General features: G+C 37.1%; 1 protein-coding gene across 4 annotated transcripts in view; it reads right to left on the bottom strand.

The window, feature by feature from the left end:
- The window catches only part of Tif-IA (RNA polymerase I-specific transcription initiation factor RRN3 homolog Tif-IA), a 282972-nt gene that overhangs the window by 171377 nt on the left and 87258 nt on the right, over positions 1 to 24337 (bottom strand). For all 4 annotated transcript variants that reach the window (XM_090377082.1, XM_090377081.1, XM_090377084.1 and 1 more), the window contains exon 6: positions 7415 to 7583. In XM_090377082.1, coding sequence (XP_090233208.1) covers positions 7415 to 7583 — 169 coding nt within the window. The remainder of the gene's footprint in view (positions 1 to 7414; positions 7584 to 24337) is intronic.

The following is a 24337-nucleotide window of genomic DNA, read 5'->3' as shown; positions in this document are numbered from 1 at the left end:
GTGAGCAGGGATATGTGCAGGCAGTTAGTGGTGCCCTAATTTTTTGACAATACAATAATCTACTTTTTTATCTTTTGCCTAATTTTTTGATTATTGTATTATCAAAACATGTGGCAATGTTTTCTTCAGGATGATGCCTTGTAACACTTCATATTTAGCATCTGGAAGTTTAGTGACAAATTCCATAAAATAAATGGACCTGGAAGACAAGGGAGGATCAAATGGCTACTTGAAATTTGTTGTGCATTAATACGGTCCATAAATGGCCACAGAACTAGGGCAGAAATTCATATCTGAATATGCAAAGATTGCTGAAAATGTTATTGAGGGCACAAGCATCATATACCCATAAGAATTAAGTACTGTTTAAAGTAAATTACATTATATTTAAAAATCAGGCTATGTGCTTTAATGTCCAATGTTTCTAGAGATGCTTTCATCAATCCCACCATCAGAGGGTGCAAAATTAGTGAAATAGATTTGATAAATCTCAAATTTAATCTGAATTGAACAGAACTTAGTATAACTGTTTGATTAACAGAAATATTTTTGATGAACTGAATTGACACATATACAACATCTGTCGAGCTAATAAATTTCACCCATGGTTTCTCACTTTTTTTTTTGGGACAGTGGCATTAACTGTGACCAAGAGCACTTCAATGTTGGGAAGTTTAATTTTATTTTAGCTTGGAGTTACAAAATCAATTCTAAAATGAAGTGTTACAATCAATTAGTTTATTAGCATGTAAAAGGAGTATCAAAAAGTTTTCCCTTTGACTTTCTTCTGTGTATTCTATGAATGTTATATTTTATTTTTTATCAGTAATAAATACCAGAAGTTTCCTTGCTCTAACTGTTATGTTTCTTTTGTTACAGAGCTCAATGTGTGAGCTCTGTAACCACCCACACTGCTGCTGCAACCACTCAGGAATATGAATTCTCATATGGTCATAGACATATTTTTATGGGTTTCTATGTTAAAGAAAATCAAGTAAACATGTCTTCTTGCAAAAAGTAAATAAGTTAAAATAATTGAATTTATAATTTATTTAAAAATATATCCAATTGCTATTATCAAAAACAACTATTATAAAAGCCTTTGATTTTTTTTTTTTTTAAATCCAATCTTAGGGATAATAATTTAATAAGAATCTAACTGACATAATTCAAAATTATTAATTCATATTATAATTTAACTGATGTTATTTTAAGGAGTCCTTATGTGCTGTGATGTAATGACTAGATCGTGGATATAGCTTAGCTTAATTTTTCAGCACTCACCTCATAGTAATCTGCTTAGTTGGTTGAAAGTTTTGCCACGTGCATAGTGGTTAAGAGATTCTTAACCACTATGCACAATAAATTATGGGGATTATAAATTTAAAAACTAAGTTATGGGCTTTAAAAATTTTTCTAATAAAGGAAAGTGCACCTTCCAATTCTATGGTTGTTTAATTAAAATAAATTACATGAAGTGAGATAAAAGCTAATAGCAGTGCACGAGAGACTTTCAAAATCGTCTTTAGTTAGCTATAGTGGGGAGGAGAGAGCGCGCGAGTGTGTTATATACAGGTTGGGTTAGCATTAGCTAGAGGCATTTGATGCAAGAAAGCAAGCTTATGCAGCATCAGCCAAAAAAAAAAAAAAAAAAAAACCACTTCCACTTCACCCCTCTGTTCGTTCAAAATACCTGTCCAGCTGAGCCTTAAACTTATTTAGGCTATCAACTTCCAGGACAAGGGATGGAAATCTGTTCCACCAACCAACCACCCGCTGGCTAAAGGCAAATTTCCGCACGTCTATCCTGCATCTGTCTTTCCTCAATTTGAATTTATGCCCTCTCAGGTGATTATTCTGAGCAAGAGGAAGAATCCCATCAGCATTGAGCATGTTCAAACCATTCAAGGCTTTATACACCTCTATCAGATCACCTCACTAGTGCCTAGTCTCCAAGACACTAATTTGCAAAACTTAAGCCTTTCTTCGTAAGAGCACCCCTTTGTTCCATTCACTAATCTTGTTGCCCTTCTCTGTACTCGTTCCAGCAGCTCTACATCCTTCTGGAAATGAGGCCTCCAGACCTGTATACAGTACTCTAGGTGTGGCCTGACCATTGCCTTATACAGCATTATAGCCTTAGTCGCTAATGCACCAATAAAACCCAAGCCTTATGCAAGGGAATAATCACCTCCTTATCCCTGCTAGAAAAATTCCTATATATCATTGACAATTCACCATGAGCTACTCGTGCAGCCCGTCTGCACTGCTCAGAGAACTTCATATCTGCCTGCAGAACCACCCCCAGGTCCCTTTCATTCTCTACCACTGTCAGTGTAGTACCACAGAGTTGATATGTTGCTCTGGGATTGCTGTTTCTCATATGTAGTACTTTACATTTGTCAATGTTAAACTTCAATTGCCACCTCTCAGCCCATCTGCTCAACCTTTCCAGATCCTGTTGCAGCAGCATAGTGTCAGTAGTGTCCTTGACAACCCTGCCAACCATTGTATCGTCTGCAAACTTGGACATTAAACGTGATATACCATCATCAATATCATTTATAAATACAGAAAACAATAATGGACCCAACACTGAACCCTGAGGGACTCCACTAATAACATTAGTCCATGATGAGCAGTGTCCATTGATTACCACTCTGTCTTCTCCCCCTCAACCACCCCTTTATCCATAGCAGCAACTTGCCTCCAATGCCACACGCTCCAATTTGTGCAGCAGTCTTCCATGCGCAACAGTATCAAAAGCCTTTCTAAGATCCAAGTATATAATATCAAAGTTATTCCCTGCATCCAGTTCTTTTGTGACTGCATCATAGTATCCAATCAAATTGGTCAGGCCAGACTTCCCCTTAACAAAACCATGCTGCGTCCAAGCTATAACTGAAGTCTTGTCTAGATGATCCTGCAATGCTTCTTTAACCAGTGCCTCCATTAATTTTCCTGGAACAGAAGTTAAACTCACAGGTCTATAATTACTTGTGTCAGCCTTTAATCCTCCTTTGTGAATTGGGGTCACATTTGCACATCTCCAGTCTGTGGGTACCTCCCCTGAGCCCAAGGAAGATCTCATAATTATGGCTAAGGGTTTGCTTACTTCCTTTGCTGCCTCCTTTTATATAACTGGATAGATCCCATCCACCCCAGGCGCCTTTCTTGTGTTTATCTTCAACAATTTCTCCTCCACTTTACTCTCAGTTATTACAAGATTCTCTAGCTTACTGCCAGAGTTGAATATACCTGTGGAATTCCCCTCGCTGAATAACTCTTCATGTGTGAATGTCGATTCAAAATATTCATTTAGTTTGTTAGCTACCTGAGCAGGATCATCAACAGTTGACCCATCGATATCAAGTGGACCAATCTGATTCATCCCCTTCCTTCTAGAGTTTACATAAGTAAAGAACTCTTTGCTGTTTTTCTTTGCATCCCTTGCGAAAGATTTCTCGTAATCTGCCTTCGCCTGCCTAACCTCCTTTGTAACTAGGTTACAGATCAACTTGTATCTATCATAGGCTTCTGTGTCACGTGTTAATTTGTATGTATCCCATTCATTTTTCTTCTCTGCCATAAGTCTCATTGGTTCATCTGACTTCCATTTAGGCCTAAACCTTGAAAAATATTTCTTAGTTGGTATGTAAAGCCTAGTAGCTTCCAAGATAAGTTCTTTGAATGTTTCCCATTTTGAATTTGCTGTTGGTAACATCAGTTGGTCCCACTGTATAGAATTTAAATACTGTCTCAGTCCATCGTAGTCGCCTTTACGGAAGCAATAACCCTTCCCTTTACCCCTAATGGTAGTTACCTCTTTGAGTAAATCCCACTTCAGCACACTGTGATCACTGCCACCTAGTGATTCCTTTATCTTCAGATTTTTAATGCATGAAAAATCACTACTAATAATCAAATCAAGAGTATTGCTCCCTCTACTTGCCTCCCGAACATGCTGATGTAGAAAACAATCATCCAATAAATCCACAAAAGCCTTGCTAGTGTGTGAGTGACCAACCCCCAAATTCCAGTCAATATCTAGGAAATTAAAATCCCCCATTATAAGACACTCTGATTTACTGGCCCACTCTATTTCCATGTACAGTTTCTTATTATACTCATCAGAGTCATTAGGCCTATAGCACACTCTACTCTCAATTTTGATCTCGCAATGCTTATGTCACACCAAACTGACTCGACACTGCACTGTCCAGCAATGTTGACTGGCTTCACTTCCTTGGATTTTATGTGTTTCTTAACTAATAGCATAACCCCTCCTCCCTTCCTATCCTGTCTATCCTTTCTGTAGACGTTGTACTCCCCAAATTCCAGTTCTGCATTCCTTATATCTGTGTGACACCACGTCTCTGAAATCCCAACAATATCTGCCTTTGATGTTTTGAGCAATACCTCAAATTCATCAAATTTATTTACTAAACTCCTAGCATTGGTGTACACGCAAGTATACATGCACCTATTTCTATTCTTAGCTACCCTAACACAACATATGTGTTTACTTGTACCGCAATGACTCCCAGCAGTCTCTGAAATATCCTGCATCTTGTTTTTCAGGCTTCTGCTCATTCCAATAGAAGCAGTGCAAGAATATCTTTCACCTCTGCCAGTGGCTACTGTTAATCTATTAGGCTTTGTCTCCCCCCAAGCTAGCAGTTTTCTGACCCACCTAACACTGCCTCGATAGCATCAGCAAATATTCTTTGGGGTTCATTTCGGGTTACCGAAATGCATTTCAGTGCATGCAGAAACTTAATACGTGCTAAATTCCAAATAGGGGAGAGGTTGGTGGGAATCTTTTTGTTTAATATGTTAAGTGATGTGTGGCGCTTAAACCACTCAATGACGAGGGCTTCGTTTTGAAGGATTTTATAACTGGAATTTAGTTTAACTATTGTGAATGCTGAATCGATGAGTGGGTTATGATTATAAGATTGAACATGTTATGTTAGTTCTGTACTTGCTAAATTAGATTTGTTTATGGAGTTTTGACTATTCCAAAAATGTTTGGGAGAATATTGTTGCGTATGCCTATTTGCTGGAGGTTGTGTAAATTAATTTGTTTGTTCGCTCTGAGTCTTCTTAGGATCCCATCAAACTTATTTTTAAGTTTGTTAATGTTAAACGTGTTGCTAACTCTGTATGTTGTTGAATCTGACTTGATGTGTAACATTTTCTTTATATATGTATTTTTGTCCACGATTGCGATGGTGTCGCCTTTGTCTGCCTTTTGTATTACAATGTTCGGAATTTTCATGAAGTCTCGTATGTGGGTTAATTGTTGTTGGTGAATATTAGGTTTACTAGTTAATTGGGAGTTAAAAACAGAATTGGTTTCATGTATGATACATGAAACACATTTCAAACATTTTTGGAATAGTCAAACTCCATAAACAAGATTATCCTTTAAGACCCATTGTTTCCTATAAACAGTCCACCTATGCCAATCTATCCGTATTCCTCATCAAAATTATTTCACCTTTAATGAAATTCTCTCAGTTCAGAGTCTACAATATTAAACAGGCAAACAAACGTATAACTTCCATGACCATATCTGAAAACGATATTCTTGCGTCCTTCGACATCGTCTCCCTATATACAAATGTACACATCGAAACCATGCTACTGGCTCTTAAAGAACTATTAATTAAAGACGACACTTTGACAAAACATACTGACTTAAACATTAATGACATTTTAGAACTTGCGTCACTGTTACTTGATGCCAAACAATTTAAATTTCAAAACAACATCTACGAACAAATTTTTGGCCTCCCCATGGGCCTCGGTATCTCTGCCCCTTTATCTGAAATCTACCTCGCTTCTACTGAAGAAAAAATATTCCAACCCTTTCCCCCAGGGATTAAACTATATATGAGATACGCGGACGATGTCCTCTTAATAGGCAACAAAACCACTATCGATACTGAACACGTTTAATACAACACGAGACTCAAATTTACCCTCGAAATAGAAACCGATAATAAAATTAATTTTCTAAACCTCACTATATACAAAATAGGTACAGCTTTAGGCAGAAAATATACAGAAAGAACACACATACAGGTAAATTCTTACATTACCACTCACACCATCCTCTATACATCAAAAAAGCAGTTCTATATAATCAGATATACAACGCTATCAAATATAGTCACACACAAACAGACCTATCCGTAGAATTGCAATACCTCACCAAAAAATTCAGCGGCAGGAAATACCCATTACAACTAATATAAGAAACCATCACCAAATTCCATAATAATACTGATAACCCAAGCAAAATTAATAACCACGTGAATAAGAATACGATACACAAACCCCTTATCACACTCTCATACCATCAACAATATGCTAGACGACTTCAACAGATTTTTAAAAATACAGATATCAAATTAATATTTACATCTCATAACAAATTAAGTTCTAAATTCAATTCATACAAGACAACATATGAGTATGGGGCACAAGATCATAATAACATTATATATTTAATTAGATGCCAATCAGATGGTCAAGCATGTTACATAGGCAATACAACAACAAAATTCGGGACATCAAAAATTTCTAACACGCGTGCATACTATCACTTTAATAGCTTTGAATCTAATTTAGCAAGTACAGAACTAACACAACAAGTTCAATCTTATAATCATAACCCACTCATCGATTCAACGATCGAACAGAGGGGTGAAATGGAAGTGGTTATTTTTTTTTATTTATTTATTTTTTAATTTTTTGGCTGATGCTGCATAAGCTTGCTTTCTTGCATCAAATGCCTCTACTAATGCTAATGCTAATAGTTAAACTAAATTCCAGTTATAAAATCCTTCAAAACGAAGCCCTCAACATTGAGGTTTAAGCGCCACACATCACTTAACATATTAAACAAAAAGATTCCTGCCAACCTCTCCCCTATTTGGAAATTAGGGCGTATTAAGTTTCGGCGTGCACTGAAATGCATTTCAGGAACCCAACCTGTATATAACACACTCGCGCGCTCTCCCCTCCCCACTATAGCTAACTGGATATGATTTCGAAAGTCGCTCGTGCATGGCTATTAGCTTTTATCTCACTTAATTTAATTTATTTTAATTAAACAACTATAGAATGGAAGGTGCACTTTCCTTTCTTAGAAAAATCTTTAAAGCCCATAACTTAGTTTTTAAATTTATAATCCCCGTAAGTTATTAGAATCTCTTAATCACTATGCACATGGCAAAACTTTCAACCAACTAAGCGGATTACTATGAGGTGAGTACTGAAAAATTAAGCTAAGCTATATCCACGATCTGTTGTAATTTAATTATTTTTATGAAAACAAAGGTATGCATGATGTTAAAATTCTTAAGTTATGGTTTTTTGTCAATCATTTTTAATGAATACTTACATCTATCTGAACAATTTTATCAAGGAGAAGATCTAAAATGCTTTGTCTGTGCTGGGGCATATAGGAACAGATGTATAAAAGGTTTCCAATATAATTTACATGAGTCTCAGCATCCTTTCTTATATAAGGAAAATGATCACCAAGTAATGGAAATAATATGGATGAAGTTCTGCAAAAATAACATTAGCAGTTATATTTAAATAGCTCTATTTAAAGTAATTAATTATATCCCAAAAAGTATAAGAAAAACAATTTATTAGTCAATTTCGCAACAAAAAACAATAACATTCAATTTTCAAATACGAATTACACTATACAGAAGACTGCTCTTTTATATATTTTTTCTAAATTAATAAGGTATTCCTTGAGTGTCGTGATGCATAAGTACACTGTGTTATATGAAGGTAATAAAGCACTGTGTGACTCCATTATGTACACTTTTCCAATTTGGAAATAAACATAATATACCTACATAGGTTTGAGTGTTTCATAATCTTAAAAGTAAATTAATAAGCTTAGCTAATGTTTTACGCAACATTTTACAATGCTGCTTAAGAGGAGAGATTGAAAAGTTTTTAGCTTCTCATAAAAGGAATGCTGAAAAGCTGTGAAACCCATTTATTTTTCAACATACTTTCTTGAGCGATCCACTAGCTTTCAAATAAAATTCAGAAGATTGACTCATACCGTGTTGAGCGCATCCATCATCACAGCATTGTCAAAATTTTGTCCTTTCAAGTCCTTTTGAGATTCAGAAACAGAAAATAGTCTGATGGAGCGAAATCCATGAGTAGGGAAGATGCTGTAATAGCTCGAATCCACAGTGATGCCCGAGTCACAAATTCTGTGTGCATGCCAGTGCATTGTCTTGATGCAAGATGACTCCTCTGGACAATTTCCTGTACTTCTTGAGCTTTAATTTCTCGTGGAAACGTCTCAGCAGAATAATAGTATATTCTACTATTGTACGAGTAATAATACTCATACAATAGTAGAATAATACTCTACACCGACTATGGCAACTTGTTCCAGGAAATCAAAAATGATCACTGCTTCTCATTCTAGTGGATGCCATGATCTTCCCAACCAACTTCTACACACAAAACTTTTTAGGAGAGGGAAAATAGGGATGCTTCTACTGTTTTCATTGTTCTTTTGTTTCAGGTTTGAAGAAATGCACCTAAGTTGTGTCCCTAGTGACATCCCACCCCCAAAACTGTGGGGTTTGAGGTGGTATATCGCTCAACACACCTCACTCTTTCCCACTTCTGATCTGCATTCAGTGCTTTAGGGACTCATCTCAAAGAAACCTTCATTCCTAAAACATTAACTACAATACCATGAGCTCACTCATTAGAGATAATTAATGTTGCTTCAATGTGCTTCAATGTTATTCTGTGGTCTTGCACGATCACATCATATACCACCACTCAGTTCAATACCACCACCACTTTGCTTATTGGAGGCTTGAAGTGGCGGAACCCACATTTAGTCTCCAGAGCCAAGTTCCAGTCAACCCTTCCCCATCTCTTCCATCATGCAGTATTACGGATGACTTTTGAGGTTATGATGAACATCATGGCGAGATCCAATCTTCCTTACATTTCAAGGGTACAGCTCTAAAACAGTATTCGCAGACCAGCTACTAGTTAGTACACCAGACCAAACCTACTGGTAACTCTATAGAAGGCTTCCAGTTCAGCTAGTGTATAATCTTGCTACCTCTACTCTGCCAGATGGTGACTGGAGGGAATCTGAGTAGTGTGTATGCAGGGGGGGGGGGGGCATTGTCGAGGCCACGTTATGTCAAGGATCTTGGATATTCTTACCACATTTACGCCATATCAAAAATTTCATTACTTCATACTGCATGTCCCCCCACTTTTTCTTACTATTGAATACACCATGAATTGTCAAACTAATAGAGTAAGCTTATCTGCAAAAAGATCTAAAGTTCTCAAACATTCCAAGTTCATTTCACAAATATATGTGGTCTCAATTCTAATCTCACGATGTCCATTTCCACTTGCAGTCTACCAAACCACATGTACTTTTTCTGACAGAATCTTAGTTATCAGTTGATTCAACTACTGCTCATCACAGTTGCCCAAATTATTTTCTGTATGATTCCTTTCGCCTCAAAGGTGGTACTTATATGTCCGTTCCGATATTCCCTGTCAGAGACAGTAATTTGGAATCTCCTCTTTTCAATCTTCTCTGGCTTAAAATCTCTCTACCTCATTGTGTCAAATTCATCTGTTGTCTCTACTGTTCTCCCAACTCCACTAATCACTTAGAGCTCTTTGACTTCCTCTCTTTGCAAGTTGGCTTTCTCCAGTCCAATTTTCCTAACAGTGAGGTAATTTTCCTGGTGATTTTAATGTTCACAACTCCAACAGGATTCCGTTTTCTTGTCACACCAACCCAGCTGGTCGAGATGCAGAGGCTTTTGCAATTACTATTGACCTTGCACAGATTTTTCATGTACCTACAAGAATACCAAATAATCCTAACCATACAGCCAACACGCTTGATCTTTTTCTCACAAACAACACTTCCAGGTACACGGTCAAAGTGAGTGGTCCTTTAGGCACCTCAGATCACAACTTGGTGATACTGTCTCTTCTCCAATGGGGCCTTTATCTCATGGCTATTCCCAACCTCGTATTGTTTGGCATTACAAGAATGCAAAATGGGATGACCTGTGAGATTTATTTTCTTCTTTTCCTTGGTCGAATTACTATTTCAAAACTTCTGATGTCAACGTTTGCTCAGGTCGTGTCAGTGAAATTATTCTTGTTGGAATGGAATCCTTTATTCCACACTCCATTTTAAAATCTCGTCCTTTATCTAAACCTTGGTTTTCCAATAAATGTGCTAAGGCTGTTCAAGATAAGAACGTTGCATATCGTGATTGGCTTGTTTCCAATTCTTCAGTTTCATTTTCTGCCTACATCAAAGCTCACGACGACTGTCAAGCAGTTATTAATCAGTCCACACTAGATTTTGAACAGGCTAAGAGTTGAAAACTTGCTTATTTGCCCTAATGGTAGCCAAGCATTTTGGTCTCTTGCCAAAGCTATTGGCCACAACTTTTTCCCATCTCTGCTCCCACTTCAATCAAAACCAGATGGTTCTGTTGTCACTTCAGCCAAGGATAAAGCTGACCTGCTAGCATCCCATTTTAATTCCAACTCATGTATAAATGTTCTTGGTAAAAGACCTCCCAACATGCCCAACACACTCCATTCGATGCCTCCTATGGTCTTCTGTGAAAAAGATGTCAGAAGGATTTTGACAAATCTTGATGCTCTCAGAAAGCTCCAGGTCCTGATGGTATTTCTCCATTTGTTCTCAAAACCTGTGCTCCTGAACTTACTCCTATTCTTTGCTGCTTTTTTCACTTTCTTATTCCAAAGTTGTTTTTCCTTCTGCTTGGAAATTTGCTCATATCCAGCCAGTTCCTAAAAAGGGTGACAAATCCCTCCCATCCAATTTTTTTTTTTTTTTTTGGCTTTTTTTTTTTTTTTTTTTTGGCTGATGCTGCATAAGCTTGCTTTCTTGCATCAAATGCCTCTACTAATGCTAATGCTAAAAATTATTGTCCCATTGCAATTACTTTTACTCTTTCTAAAGTAATGGAGAAATCAATTAACTGCCAACTCTTAAACTACCTAGAAACCTTCCGTCTGATCAACAATCACCAGTATGGATTCCATCAAAAGTAGAATGTATAAGTTGTTCTCAAAACCTGTGCTCCTGAACTTACTCCTATTCTTTGCCCCCTTTTTTCACTTTCTTATTCCAAAGGTGGGACTGCTTGGAAATTTGCTCATATCCAGCCAGTTCCTAAAAAGGGTAACAAATCCCTCCTATCCAATTATCATCCCATTGCAATTACTTCTACTCTTTCTAAAGTAATGGAGAAATCAATTAACCGCCAAATTTTAAACTACCTAGAAACCTTCCGTCTGATCAACGATTACGAGTATGGATTCCGTCAATGTTGATCCACTGTTGATATTCTGGCTTATGTTACCCATTTATGGACAAATTCAATGGAAAGGTTTGGTGAAACATAAGCAGTTGCTCTTGACATCTCAAAGGCTTGATAGTGTGTGGCATAAAGGTCTTCTAAACAAGCTGGCATCTTTTGGTTTGTCAACTGTTTTTTGTAATTGGTTATCCAGTTTTCTCTCTGATTGCTCACTGAGGGTGATGGTAGAAGGCTCTCTGTCTTCTAACTTCTCCACTAATGCTGGTGTCCCCCAAGGTTCAGTTCTTTCCCCCACTCGTTTCTTCTTATATATTAATGACCTTCTTCCATTGACTTTAAATCCTATCCATAGTTTTGCCAATGACAGCACATTGCATTCCACTTTCCATTTTGGGGAACCTTGTCCTGCTCAATCAGCTTCAACTTCTCGAATATCCGCTACCAATTCATTAAATACCGATCTCCAGGTAATTCTGCAGTGGGACAAAGACAACTTAGTTGATTTCAATCCTTCTAAAACTCAGTTTTATCTGCAAAAAGGATTCTTCTGCTCCTATGCTTATCTTTGGTGACACTCCGATTTCGAGGTAAAATGATATATTTCTTTTGGGGATTACCCTGACTTCTAATCTCTCTTGGCACAAGCATATTACAAATGTTGCTTCCTCTGCATTTAAGAAATTTGGTTTTCTCTTTCGCTCTTGGCGCTACTTTTCTTCCAAACAGCTGTTCACTCTGTACAAATTGCAAATCCGCCCTACCATGGAATACTGTTCCCACATCTGGGGCGGTGCCCCCAAAACCTCTCTCAGGCTTTTAGATTCCATTCAGAAGAAGGCACTTAGATTTATTAATGATTCCTCTCTAACAGAGTCTCTCCACTCGCTGTCTCATAGACGTACTATTTCTGCTGCATGCCTTTTCTACAGATACTTCCATGGGCACTGTTCTTCTGAATTGTCTTCTACAATTCCTGCTCTCCCTTTCAAAACAGTCTGAACACTTGCCGCCACCAGCCAACATCCATTTACAGTCCAACTTCAAACTCATAGAACCAACTTTTCATCTTCTGCATTTATTCATTCAACTGCCGATTTCTGGAACAACCTTCCTTCATACGTATTTCCTGAAAATTACAGTCTACAGAAGTTCAAGTCTAAGGCAACAAATATCTTCTTTCATCTTGTCAACCTCCAACCCAAGCATAGTACTAAGTGCTATAAGTTCTAATACCTCTCGTGTTTGGAGTTTTCATAAAAAAAAAAAGTCATTGAAGGGCATCCAAATTTGCAGGTGTCGAGATGGTAACAGCGTATGAAGAACAAGATTCCCCTGCATTTTACTGCATGTCTTCATGAATTTCTTTCAACGACATTCCCTTTAAATGAAAGTACTCAATGACTGCACGGTGCTTAATTCTCTGAACAGTTGCCACCTTCATTCACCTTCCACAACACCTCTGTAAAGGAGAAGAATATAGAAGAACAAACCTGAAACTTTCTGTTGTGAACACACAAGAAGAGTCACAATACAGATTGGCAATATTTTCTTTATCGAAAACCTTTGTGATCTCTAATGGAATAAAAAATTTTCAACCCCCCATATGGTTAGTACATTAAGAGTTTGACAAAACAATGACAATAGTCTCCTCAGCCATTGTTTTATTTCTCGTAAAAGAGATTGAAGCTCTTTTCTATTGGGTATAACAATGATCCACCACTGCTTTTACAAAGTTAAAGATGTGTTATGTGGTTGTGATTTTTCAGAACACGGCAGGGCCCCCTCTGTTATAACGCAGTTCGCTTTACACTGATTCGCTACGACGCTGTTCTTATATTATAACCCGTATCTGACTATAACGCTGTCACAGATCACTATAATGCTCTTTTACAGATTGCATTTTTGGCATATTTAACGAAATCGTTTCATTTGATGGAATCGATAGCTTGAAAATGAATATCAAAACAGCATTAAAACGTTTCCCACACCGACTTGAGAAATTTTCTCGCACGCTCAGTGAAATTTTCGCGCACGCTAATTTAATTGCAGTACAGTGACTTGTTACGTAGTTCTGAGATCAACATTTTAAAAAATGATCTAGTATATTGCTTGTAATATTTGCATTATATGCATTTATCCGAAGTCTAGTCATTACTCAGTACAGTATTAGAAATCGTGCGTAACAGACAGTTTACTTGAACATTGTATCATAATTAATGCAACCAACGCAGTTACATTTTTGAAGGGTTAATAATGGTGGATAAGAATGAAAAAGCAACTATGTCTGGACGCAGTATGAAGACTATAAATGTAAGAAAAAGACTGAATTTGAAAATCAAATTAGACGTTTTGAAGCAAATCGATTCTGGTCAAAGACAAGCGGATGTGTGCCATAATTTAGGACTTGCAAGTTTAACTGTAAGAACAATTATAAAAAAAATAAATAAATAAAGAATTAATTTTAGCAGCGGGAAAGATAGCTGTTCCATTGCAAGCATCTAGGTCTAGGTCGGCTATTAGGATTGAAATGGAAAGACTTTAACTAATTTTATTGAAGATAATATCCAATGCAGAATTCAATTAAGTTAAATATTATAAAAAAAAAAGAGAGAGAGAGAGAGATTAGCCAATAAGATGATCTGAAGAAAACTGATCTAAAAAAAAAAATGTGGAACCATTTAAAACTAGTAAGGGCTGGTTGAATAGATTTAAAATCCAGGGAGAAGCCGCAAGTGCAGATTAAGGAACCAAAACTTTCAAAAAAGAACTTGTTAAAATTATTGAAGAGGGATATGTGTTATACTTCTCAACAAGTTTTTAACATAGATGAAGCAGGACCTTTGTGGAAACAAATGCCTAAAAGAAGTTTCATACTGAAAGAAGAAAAAAAACATGCCAGGTTTCAAAGCGGCGAAGGATTGGTTGACTTTATTGTTGGGTGGTAACGCTGCAGGGGATTTAAAATTAATATCCCTTTTAGTTTATTTGGAAGAAGGCCAAAGTTCAACCCAAAATCAACACATTTTTCTTGATTAAATTCATCAATTAAATTAAATCAATTTAGATCAATTAAATTCATGATTTTAATCGGAATTTTAAGTTTAATTTTGATACATAAGTAGTTACCACATAATTATATACGTATGTAATGCAGAATATTTTATATGTACCAAATATTTGAATATTAAATATTTTGACCGACATTTGTGCATCTTTTCACTACCGTTTATTATTGATGAGGAAATATCCTATGGCACCGACCGCAACTCACAAATACATATGTTACTTTATGGGAATGCGGCGCTCGCTTAGCGCGGATTCACTTAACGCTCTGTTTTTCCGGAACGAATTATCAGCGTTAAGCGGGGGTCACCTGTACTTATAATGTGAGGTACTATCCTGTATTATACAGGATGTCAAAGTCTGCCTTCTCTGAATTTCAGAATTCCTCTAAGTTTAGTTCCATCTAGGGGAAGGGGGGGTTGACCTGCTCAAAATAGGAAGTCATATATAACATGTTTCTGATCTCGCAGAAACTCATACCATTGGGTATAGTTTTTCTTTACCAGCTGAAGTGTGCTAGTTACCTTTTTTTTTTTTTTTTTTTTTTTTAGTGTTGTGGCAGTCTGCTTTGGTTAGCTACACATCACAACTCTGTAGTCTCTCAATGGTGTTTTGAGCTGTTCTTGTGAATGATGATTTGGTTTGCCTGATTTCTCTGCTGCTTTATTTTCTGCATACCTATATGTCCTGACATACAGCAAATTTAAAAACTGGATTTTTCAATTACTACACCTGTTATTAGTTGACTGATAAGGTGAAGTACTGAGTGGGTGGTACTGTCAATATTTTGCAAACCTTGAATAGGGCCTAGCACTATTGCAGTATACGACATGGTGTATACTACCATGATGGTTTCATGTAGTTTCTGTTTGTCATTATTTGGAAATGTTCACTTACTATTTGAAGTGCCATTATTCCTGCAGTGTCAATACTCTTTTCTAGGAGGTTGGTATGACAGAATGATATCGCTGAAAAGACGGCTGCTGGTCCCACATAAATATCTCACTGGTACAGCTTTACAGAAATTATAAACTAGGTTTCAACATAATGGGAACCTATGGTTCATATTTACTGCCTTTTAGCATCAATTTAGCACAGGTAAATAGGAGCATTAGTGAGTTCCTTGTGACATGATTCTGTTTGGTTAAATATTATTCATTTATAACTATTCATTTGTTAACCTACATTAATGCAACAATAGGTGCATCCCTTGTATAAAGTATGCCAGAGCTGTTAAAATCTAAAAAACAAAAAAATCTCTCATATTGACAACAATGTCAATTTTATTATTCTTAAATTTTATATTTCCATCCAATCTGCATCATTAACTGTGGTGGAACTGAACTAGTTTTATCACAAAAAATTAAATAAATGTTCAAAGGTGAACTTGCAGATGTAAAGCCAATTTTCCATGTAAAAGCTTAGGAAAATATGAATTATCACTCACTACGTTTCCATTACACCCCTTCACCCACATGAACAGTGGTGAGTCTATGTATGAAATATGCCAATGGTAGCATAGATTAAAAAAAATATTTCAAACTATATGTTTTCATATTCATAGCTATGAATAACACATTTTAAAAATGTCTTATTCATAGCTGTATCCCCTATAGTGTTATAACAAAGAATAGCATAAAAAAAAAAATCAACAGTTCTGAATTATTTCAGAAGCCATGCTTTTGCTGCACTGGGAAAAAAAAAAAAAAAAACCCAGCCAAATAAATAAGAAAACACAGATTATATGCTTCCCTTCTCACATAAGTATCCAGTAGACCTTTGAATTTATTCAAACTGTCAGCCTCAGTTGTCCTTGCAGGTAGTTGAGACTGACAGTTGGAATAAATTCAAAGGTCTACTGGCTACTTAACTGTGTGAGAAGGGGAAACGTATAATTTGTGTTTTCTTATCTACTCGATTGGGTTTTTCTTTATCCAGTGCAGTAAAAGCATGTGGCTTCCTTGCACTATATGGCAAATACTATTACTTGCCAATTTTAAAGTTATGAAATGGTATACTTTATCACAGGGTATACTTATCAATTAGAAGAAATTGGCAAATCTGTTCAAGGGTTTTTTTTATGAAGTAAAGTTTTTTTCTTTTTTTTTTTTTTAATAAAACACTTGGTGTAAAATTCCTTTTTATAAAGATCAAAAACATTTAGTGTACCCACCATGGATCAGTGGCGAGAGGAGATAATGATTATGGTAACTTCTGGATCTGAGCATAGATGGCACACAATTGCATTTCATAATGTGGCATGCTGCAGGAAAAAAAGTTAGCTACTCTTAGTTCATGCCATGCTCTAAACACATGCACCTAATCAGATGTATTCAGTCAACCATGTCAGATTAGAAATGAAAGGTGACTGTGTAAATATGTACATTTATAACATTCTCTTCCCAACTCTCTCATTTGTATGTTCCTAAAATTGTACTTTATGTCATATGCAGATTTATCTTGTTAAATTAATCGGTATAAGGAACAATTGCATTTTGTTAAGAATGAACGATTTTTGCAAAAATCCATTTTGAAAGAGAGTTTTGAAAAAAATTATGAATAATTGTTTTTTGTAAATATAGCCATTTTTATTTTTAAAAAAACATTAAATTTATTTTAGGTGCTAATCCAGGTGGTATTTGAGTTTCCAAAATTGTTAGAAGAAAAATTATTTCTGCAATTAACAACCCAATTGGCTGAAGGAAAACTTCCTAAAATTTGGTCTATAATTCTCCTCTTTAGTATTACAGTAATAGCCATATAATGTAAAGCCACAGGTTTATGCAGCACAGGAAAAAATACATAAATAAAAATATATACTGGGAAATTTAAAAATAACGGCAAAAAAGAATTTCATACGAAATTCTTTTTTTGATATTCTTATTGTGAAGTGACCATTTAGCCTATAATCACATAATATGCACCAACTGTTAGGAAAACTCTCAACTTTTCGTACCTTAAAGTTATAAACTTTCAACATGGACACCCCGTATCACACAGAACACATTAAGTCGATAATCAAATTCCTGTCCTTCACATACCCCAGAGAAAGAAGTCACGTGGGGTGAAGTCTAGAAACCTGGGAGGCCAAGGTGGGAGAAGAGGGAATGCGGTCACATGGTACAAGTGGGTGGGGCAATTACATCACTACAAATGCACAATAATTACATAGATCATTTCCTGATTAGATATTGATTGGTGCGTTTCAACAGGCGCGTTTTTTACGTAGAAAAGATTTGACTTACTCCACCATATCTCTACATTTTACATAGAAAAACATGCACAGGCATTGGTGAACAAAGTGGAGCAGGGGGCAAAGCCCCCTAGTTTACTTTATAATAAAATATATAATATATTATATTTTAGTACTTTATATTATAATAAAATATAATAGAAATAAATAATGAAAATTAATGTCCCTCCTTATGCAGGTAACTATTCAGTTGACCCTTGAATTTCTCCAAGCAGTCAGCCACAATAAACCATACAGTTAACAGGTAACTTATTCTAGCAATTAATAACTTGCCAGCTAAACAAAAGATAAAAAAAAAAAAAAAAAAAACCTTCCTACAATCCAGTTTAAATCACTTTCTCTACAATTTGCATTTATGGCCTCTAGTTCTAGAATCATTTATAACAATGAAAATACTACTTTCATTCATTTTACTATCCCCTCAGAGTCACGTAGACCTTAATCAAGTCCCCTCTAAAATGTCTGGTTATCAAGCTGTACAACCCACATATTACAAGTCTCCTCGTATGGGCCATTTTGCAGCTCTCACCAATTGGGATGCCCATCTTTGGCCTCTTTCAAGAAGCTTGATGTCTTTTTTCAGGTGCCATCTGCATGCCTCCTATCTCCACAAGCAAATGTTTGATAAATCATCAGTTGAACACCACAGGCCTTCCTTCCTGCCTATCTAAAACTGTTTAGAGAACTTCATGTCTGAACAGTATCATAACTCCCAAATTCTTTTCTTCAGCTACTCTTTTTATTTTTAATTCACCCCATGAAGTGTATAAGTAATTTTGGGTTTGTATTACTCAAGCATTTTCCTGCATTAAAAGATGTGTTGTTATTTGGTTTTTTAGGAGCATTAGCAACTAAGGCCACATTGCTTCAGGGATATGCGGTGGTCATTCCCTGACCTTTTCGCATCCTTTGTATTTGGTGGTCACTGGCTCGAACCCAGGTCTAATTAAGAAGTGTGTGCTACGCACTGCTGCTCCTGCCCACCTGGCTATGAAGGCACCTACATTAAAATATGGCTGTCACTTTTCTGACTATCCTTGAAGCCTATCCAAGTCATCCTGAAAGAGTGCTTCTTGGAGCTGTTCATTAATTGATTTGCACATCATCTGTAAATTTTCACATTCCATCATCAATCCCACTGTCAACATCATTTATGAAAATCAGACACACTTTTAATGTTATACCACTCTGAAGAGTAACCATTAATCTGCATTAATCACAACCCTCTGTTTCCTTGCCCTGCAGTCACCCTGTGATCCATATTAAAATCTTACCTGTGATTCCAACATGGTCCATCTTATACAGCAATGTTTTATGAGGGACTGAGTCAAATGTTTTGCGAAAATCCAAAATGCAAATAAACAAAAACTTATTTCCTACATCCAGCTCACAAGTGACAGTGTCAAAACAGATAACCAGGTTAGAGGTTGTCACAGACATTCTCACAGATATGCCAAACAAGCTGTACTTGCTACCTGGGAGTCTAAAACGCTGATGGAACTGATATTCGGGTAACACTCAAGCCGGACCCAATTTCAGCGAAGTCCGGACGGTCTGTGACAGCCAAATCCTCTGCTTCCACCTTCACAATGGTGGGACTGTTAGTAATCCTGGGTAATCTCCATGCACATGGTGGGTGACCATCCAGGTGTGAACCAACATAAGCAGGGGTCGAGGTGTGGCGCCCACCCCAAAATGGAGGAACGCCGCCCCTCTATGTTACCAGGCAGTACTATGTGGTAGATGACTCTCATCAACTGGTTCAATACCACCACTTTGCTTATTGGAGGCTTGAAGTGGTGGAACCCATGTTTAGTCTCTAGAGCTAAGTTCCGGTCAACCCTTCCCCATCTCTTCCATCATGCAGTATGATTGATGACTTTTGAGGTTATGATGAACATCGTGGTGAGATCCAATATTCCTTACATTTCGAGGGTACAGCTCTAAAATGGTGTTTGCAGGCCGGCCGCTAGTTAGTACACCGGACTGGACTGAACCTATTGGTAACTCTCTAGGAGGCTTCCGGATCACAACTTGGTGATTGTCTCTTCTCCAATGGAACCTTTATCTCATGGCTATTCCCAACCTCGTGTTATTTGGCATTACAAGAATGCAAAATGGGATGACCTGCGAGACGTCTTTTCTTCTTTTCCTTTGTCGGATTACTGTTTCAAAAGTTCTGATGTCAACGTTTGCTCAGATCGTGTCAGTGAAATTATTCTTGCAGGAATGGAATCCATTATCCCACACTCCACTTTAAAATCTCGTCCTTTATCTAAACCTTGGTTTTCCAATAAATGTGCTAAGGCTGTTCAAGAGAAGAATGTTGCATATCATAATTGGCTTGTTTCTAATTCTTCAGTTTCATTTTCTGCCTACACTAAAGCTTGCAACAATTGTAAAGCAGTTATTAACCAGTCCAAACTAGAGTTTAAATAGGCTAAGAGCAGAAAACTTGCTTCTTGCCCTAATGGTAGCCGAGCATTCTGGTCTCTTGCCAAAGCTATTGGCCGCAACTTTTGCCCATCTCTGCTCCCACCTCTGTCCAAACCAGATGTTTCTGTTGTCACTTCAGCAAAGGATAAAGCTGACCTGCTAGCATCCCATTTTTCTTTCAACTCATGCATTAACGATCTTGGTAAAACACCTCCCACTATTCCCAACATGCTCCATTCAATGCCTCCTGTGGTCTTCCGTCAAAAGGATGTTAGAAGGATTTTGATGAAACTTGATGCTAAGAAAGCTCCAGGTCCCGATGGTATTTCTCCACTTGTTCTCAAAACCTGTGCTCCTGAACTTACTCCTATTCTTTGCCCCCTTTTTTCACTTTCTTATTCCAAAGGTGGTACTGCTTGGAAATTTGCTCATATCCAGCCAGTTCCTAAAAAGGGTAACAAATCCCTCCTATCCAATTATCGTCCCATTGCAATTACTTCTACTCTTTCTAAAGTAATGGAGAAATCAATTAACTGCCAAATTTTAAACTACCTAGAAATCTTCCGTCTGATCAATGATCGCCAGTATGGATTCCGTCAGTGTCGATCCACCGGTGATATTCTGGCTTATGTTACCCATTTATGGACTAATTCAATGGAAAGGTTCAGTGAAACACAAGTAGTTGCTCGACATCTCAAAGGCTTTCGATCGTGTTTGGCATAAAGGTCTTCTAAACAAGCTTCCATCTTATGGTTTGCCAACTGTTTTTAGTAATTGGTTATCCAGTTTTCTCTCTGGTCGCTCACTGAGGGTGATGGTAGATGTCTCTCTGTCTTCTAACTTCTCCACTAATGCTGGTGTCCCCCACGGTTCAGTTCTTTCTCCCACTCTTTTCCTCTTGTATATTAATGACCTTCTTCCATTGACTGTAAATCCTATCCATAGGTTTGCCGATGATAGCACATTGCATTCCACTTTCCATTTTGAGAAACCCTGTCCTGCTCAATCAGCTTCAACTTCTCGAAAATCTGCTACCAATTCCTTAAATGCCGATCTTCAGGTAATTCTCTAGTGGGGCAAAGACAACTTAGTTGATTTCAACCCTTCTAAAACTCAGTCTTGTCTTATATCTCACAAAAAGGATTCTTCTGCTCCTATGCTTATCTTTAGTGACACTCCGATTTCTAGGCAAAATGATATCTCTCTTTTGGGGATTACCCTGACTTCTAATCTCTCTTGGCACAAGCACATTACAAATATTGCTTCCGCTGCATCTAAAAAACTTGGTTTTCTCTTTCGCTCTCGGCGTTACTTTTCTTCCAAACAGCTGCTCACTCTGTATAAATCGCAAATCCGCCCTGCCATGGAATATTATTCCCACATCTGGGGTGGTGCCCCCAAAATCTCTCTCAGGCTTATTGATTCCATTCAGACGAGGGCAGTTAGATTAATTAATGACTCATCTGCACTCGCTGTCTCATAGTCGTACACTCGCTGTCTCAGTCTGTGCACTCACTGTCTCATAGACGTACTGTTTCTGCTGCACGCCTCTTCTACAGATACTTACATGGGCACTGTTCTTCTGAATTAGCTTCTATAATTCCTGCTCTCTCTTTCAAAACAGTCCGAACACGTGCTGCCACCAGCCAACATCCATTTACTGTCCAACTTCAAACTCACAGAACCAACTTTTCATCTTCCTGATTTATTCATTCAACTGCCGTTTTCTGGAACAACCTTCCTTCATACGTATTTCCTGAAAATTACAGTCTACAGAAGTTAAAGTCCAAAGTCAACAAATATCTTCTTTCGTCTTCTCAACCTCCAACCCAGCACGGTACTAAGTACTATAGGTTCTAACACCTCTCGTGTTTGGGGTTTATATAAAAAAAAAAAAAAAAAAAAAAAACTAAGCATGATTTTCCCTTAACAAAACTGTTATGGGTTATGTTAAAAAACCAAATAACAACAACATCTGTTATGTTAAACTGTTATATGCCTACCTCAGGCATATTATAAGAGGCCCTCAATATGACCCAAAGAGACTAATCATGTAAGGGGCTAATCGATAATTGAAGAGCAAAAGGAAGACAAAGAAAAAAGTGGCTTGATAAGAACAAAGGATGGGGGTATGGTCTTACACAACACCAGAACGTTTTCACAAAGCACGAGAAAGAATTGGCTGGAAAATGTTGGTCTCAAACGTTCAAACTGAACATGGAACCTGAAGAAGAAGAAGAAGTTGTGTTAAATGTCCTTATATTTGCACAAGTTATCACTGCCTCTATGATTTTCCCTACTACCGAAGTCAGAGCAACTGGTCTTTAGTTACCCATTACCCACTTCATCCTTAGAACTGCCTTTATGTTGTGATGATACAATGGCACTTTTCAAAACCAGAGGAATCTCTCAAGAATCCAATGATGCCATGATAATTAACTCTAACAATTCAATGCAATCTACTGCTGTTTTCTTAAAAATGTTTGGGTATATGCCATCAACTCCAGGAAATTTACTTCCTCTAGGCTCTTAAGTTTTTCTAATAAGAAACCATTTGCAATTTCAATATTGCTAATTTCGTACTGCTTAATATTTTCATGTCATTCACACAGCCTTTCCTCCTCATGAAGGGTCTTTCATCAGTAGCGTTATCTAAGGCTTTTCCATACCCACAATACAATGGCCTGATCTGCTTTGCCTCCTTTTTTTGTATTCACATATGTGAAAAACTCCTTGTCCATATTCTTTGCTCTCTTAGAGTGATTTCTCAAACTCTGCCTTTGCCAACATCACTTTTCAGGTGCTATTATTACACATCAACTTATAGTTTTCACAGGCTTCAAGTACAGTTCATCACTAACTCTTCCAAACCATCTTTTCCTGCTCTATTACACTGGATAGCTCTATATTCATCCACCTCTTGCTCTATTTTCTTAATGGTTGTAGTAGAAGCATGTGATGCAAGTAAAAGAAACCCATCACAATTCAGTGTGTTCAACCCATTCAAGGTGATCTGATTGAGCCGTATACGGCTCAATAAGATCACCTTGCAGGTGCCTAGTCTCCAACCGCTGCAATTTGCAGAACTTAAGCATTCCTTGGTAAGAGGACCTCTTCAGAGAAATGGAGAAATTAATTTCAGAGGTCTGGCATCATCTCTTGAAAGTCAAGGTTCACACTGATAATGCAATAAATATTAGCGCCAAAAATTTTAATTGAGAAATATAATTCTTGTATGCGTAATACAGCTAAAAAATTAATTAAACAATGCATTTTTAATCTTTAAGCAAAAAAAATTTATGTTTTAATATATGGTGCTCACACATATTGTAAGCTGCAAAATCTTGCTCGCTTAAAGCAAAAGGTTAAGAACCCCTGCTTTAAAGAGTTAAAATGTTTTGTTTGGCTTTTGTAGTACTCAGTAATCATTTTGGCCTTTGTAGATACTAATTATACAGTGAAACTTCTAACGGACACCTCTCTTTAACGGACATCTCTCTACAACGGACATTTTCAAATTCCCCAAATCTCCTCTATTGGTTTTAACGTGTTTTCAGCTTCTGTCTAGCGGACATTCTCTGTAACGGACGCAGACAGGCAATCTGCACTTTCATTTAGATTACCACTTAATTTGATCTCCCCATAACGGACAGTGGGTGAGCTCACGGCCCTTTTTCTAGGAACGTTTCTTCCACGTATTGTCTCAATCGTGTGTTTATTTTCTATTTCCGATTCTCTGAATTTTATCAAGGTTTACGTCGCGGTTCTAAACCCTTTTTCAAGAATTTTAAAGCACGTGTAAAACTTCTGATGAATTCGGTGTGTGCAGGAGTGGGGGAATATGGTCGGCCTTTCGTCTTTTGAGTTTCAGTTTTCAGTTTTGTTCAGTGTCGTGTGAAGTGCACAATGTCTTCTCGTAAACATTTAACTTTAAAAGATAAAATCGAACTCATTAATGTGTATGATCGGCAAAAAAATAGTGTTCGCAATCTCGCTGCAAAATTTAAAATCGGGAAGACACAGGTAAGCGACATCCTAAAGAAAAAAAATGAACTGCTCAAACAATTTTGGCAACACGAAAATGATCAGGTTCAAAAATCATTCCCGAAAACTGTTGTACTTCTAATTGACAATGTTACATATGAGTGGTTTTGTCGCGAACGTGCTAAAAAAA

This window comes from Mastigoproctus giganteus, chromosome 7, assembly GCF_048544385.1.
Source record: "Mastigoproctus giganteus isolate SK-2022 chromosome 7, ASM4854438v1, whole genome shotgun sequence".
Taxonomy (NCBI): Eukaryota; Metazoa; Arthropoda; class Arachnida; order Uropygi; family Thelyphonidae; genus Mastigoproctus; species Mastigoproctus giganteus.
Note: the sequence above shows the minus strand (reverse complement) of the source record. Positions and strands in the feature narration are given on the sequence as shown.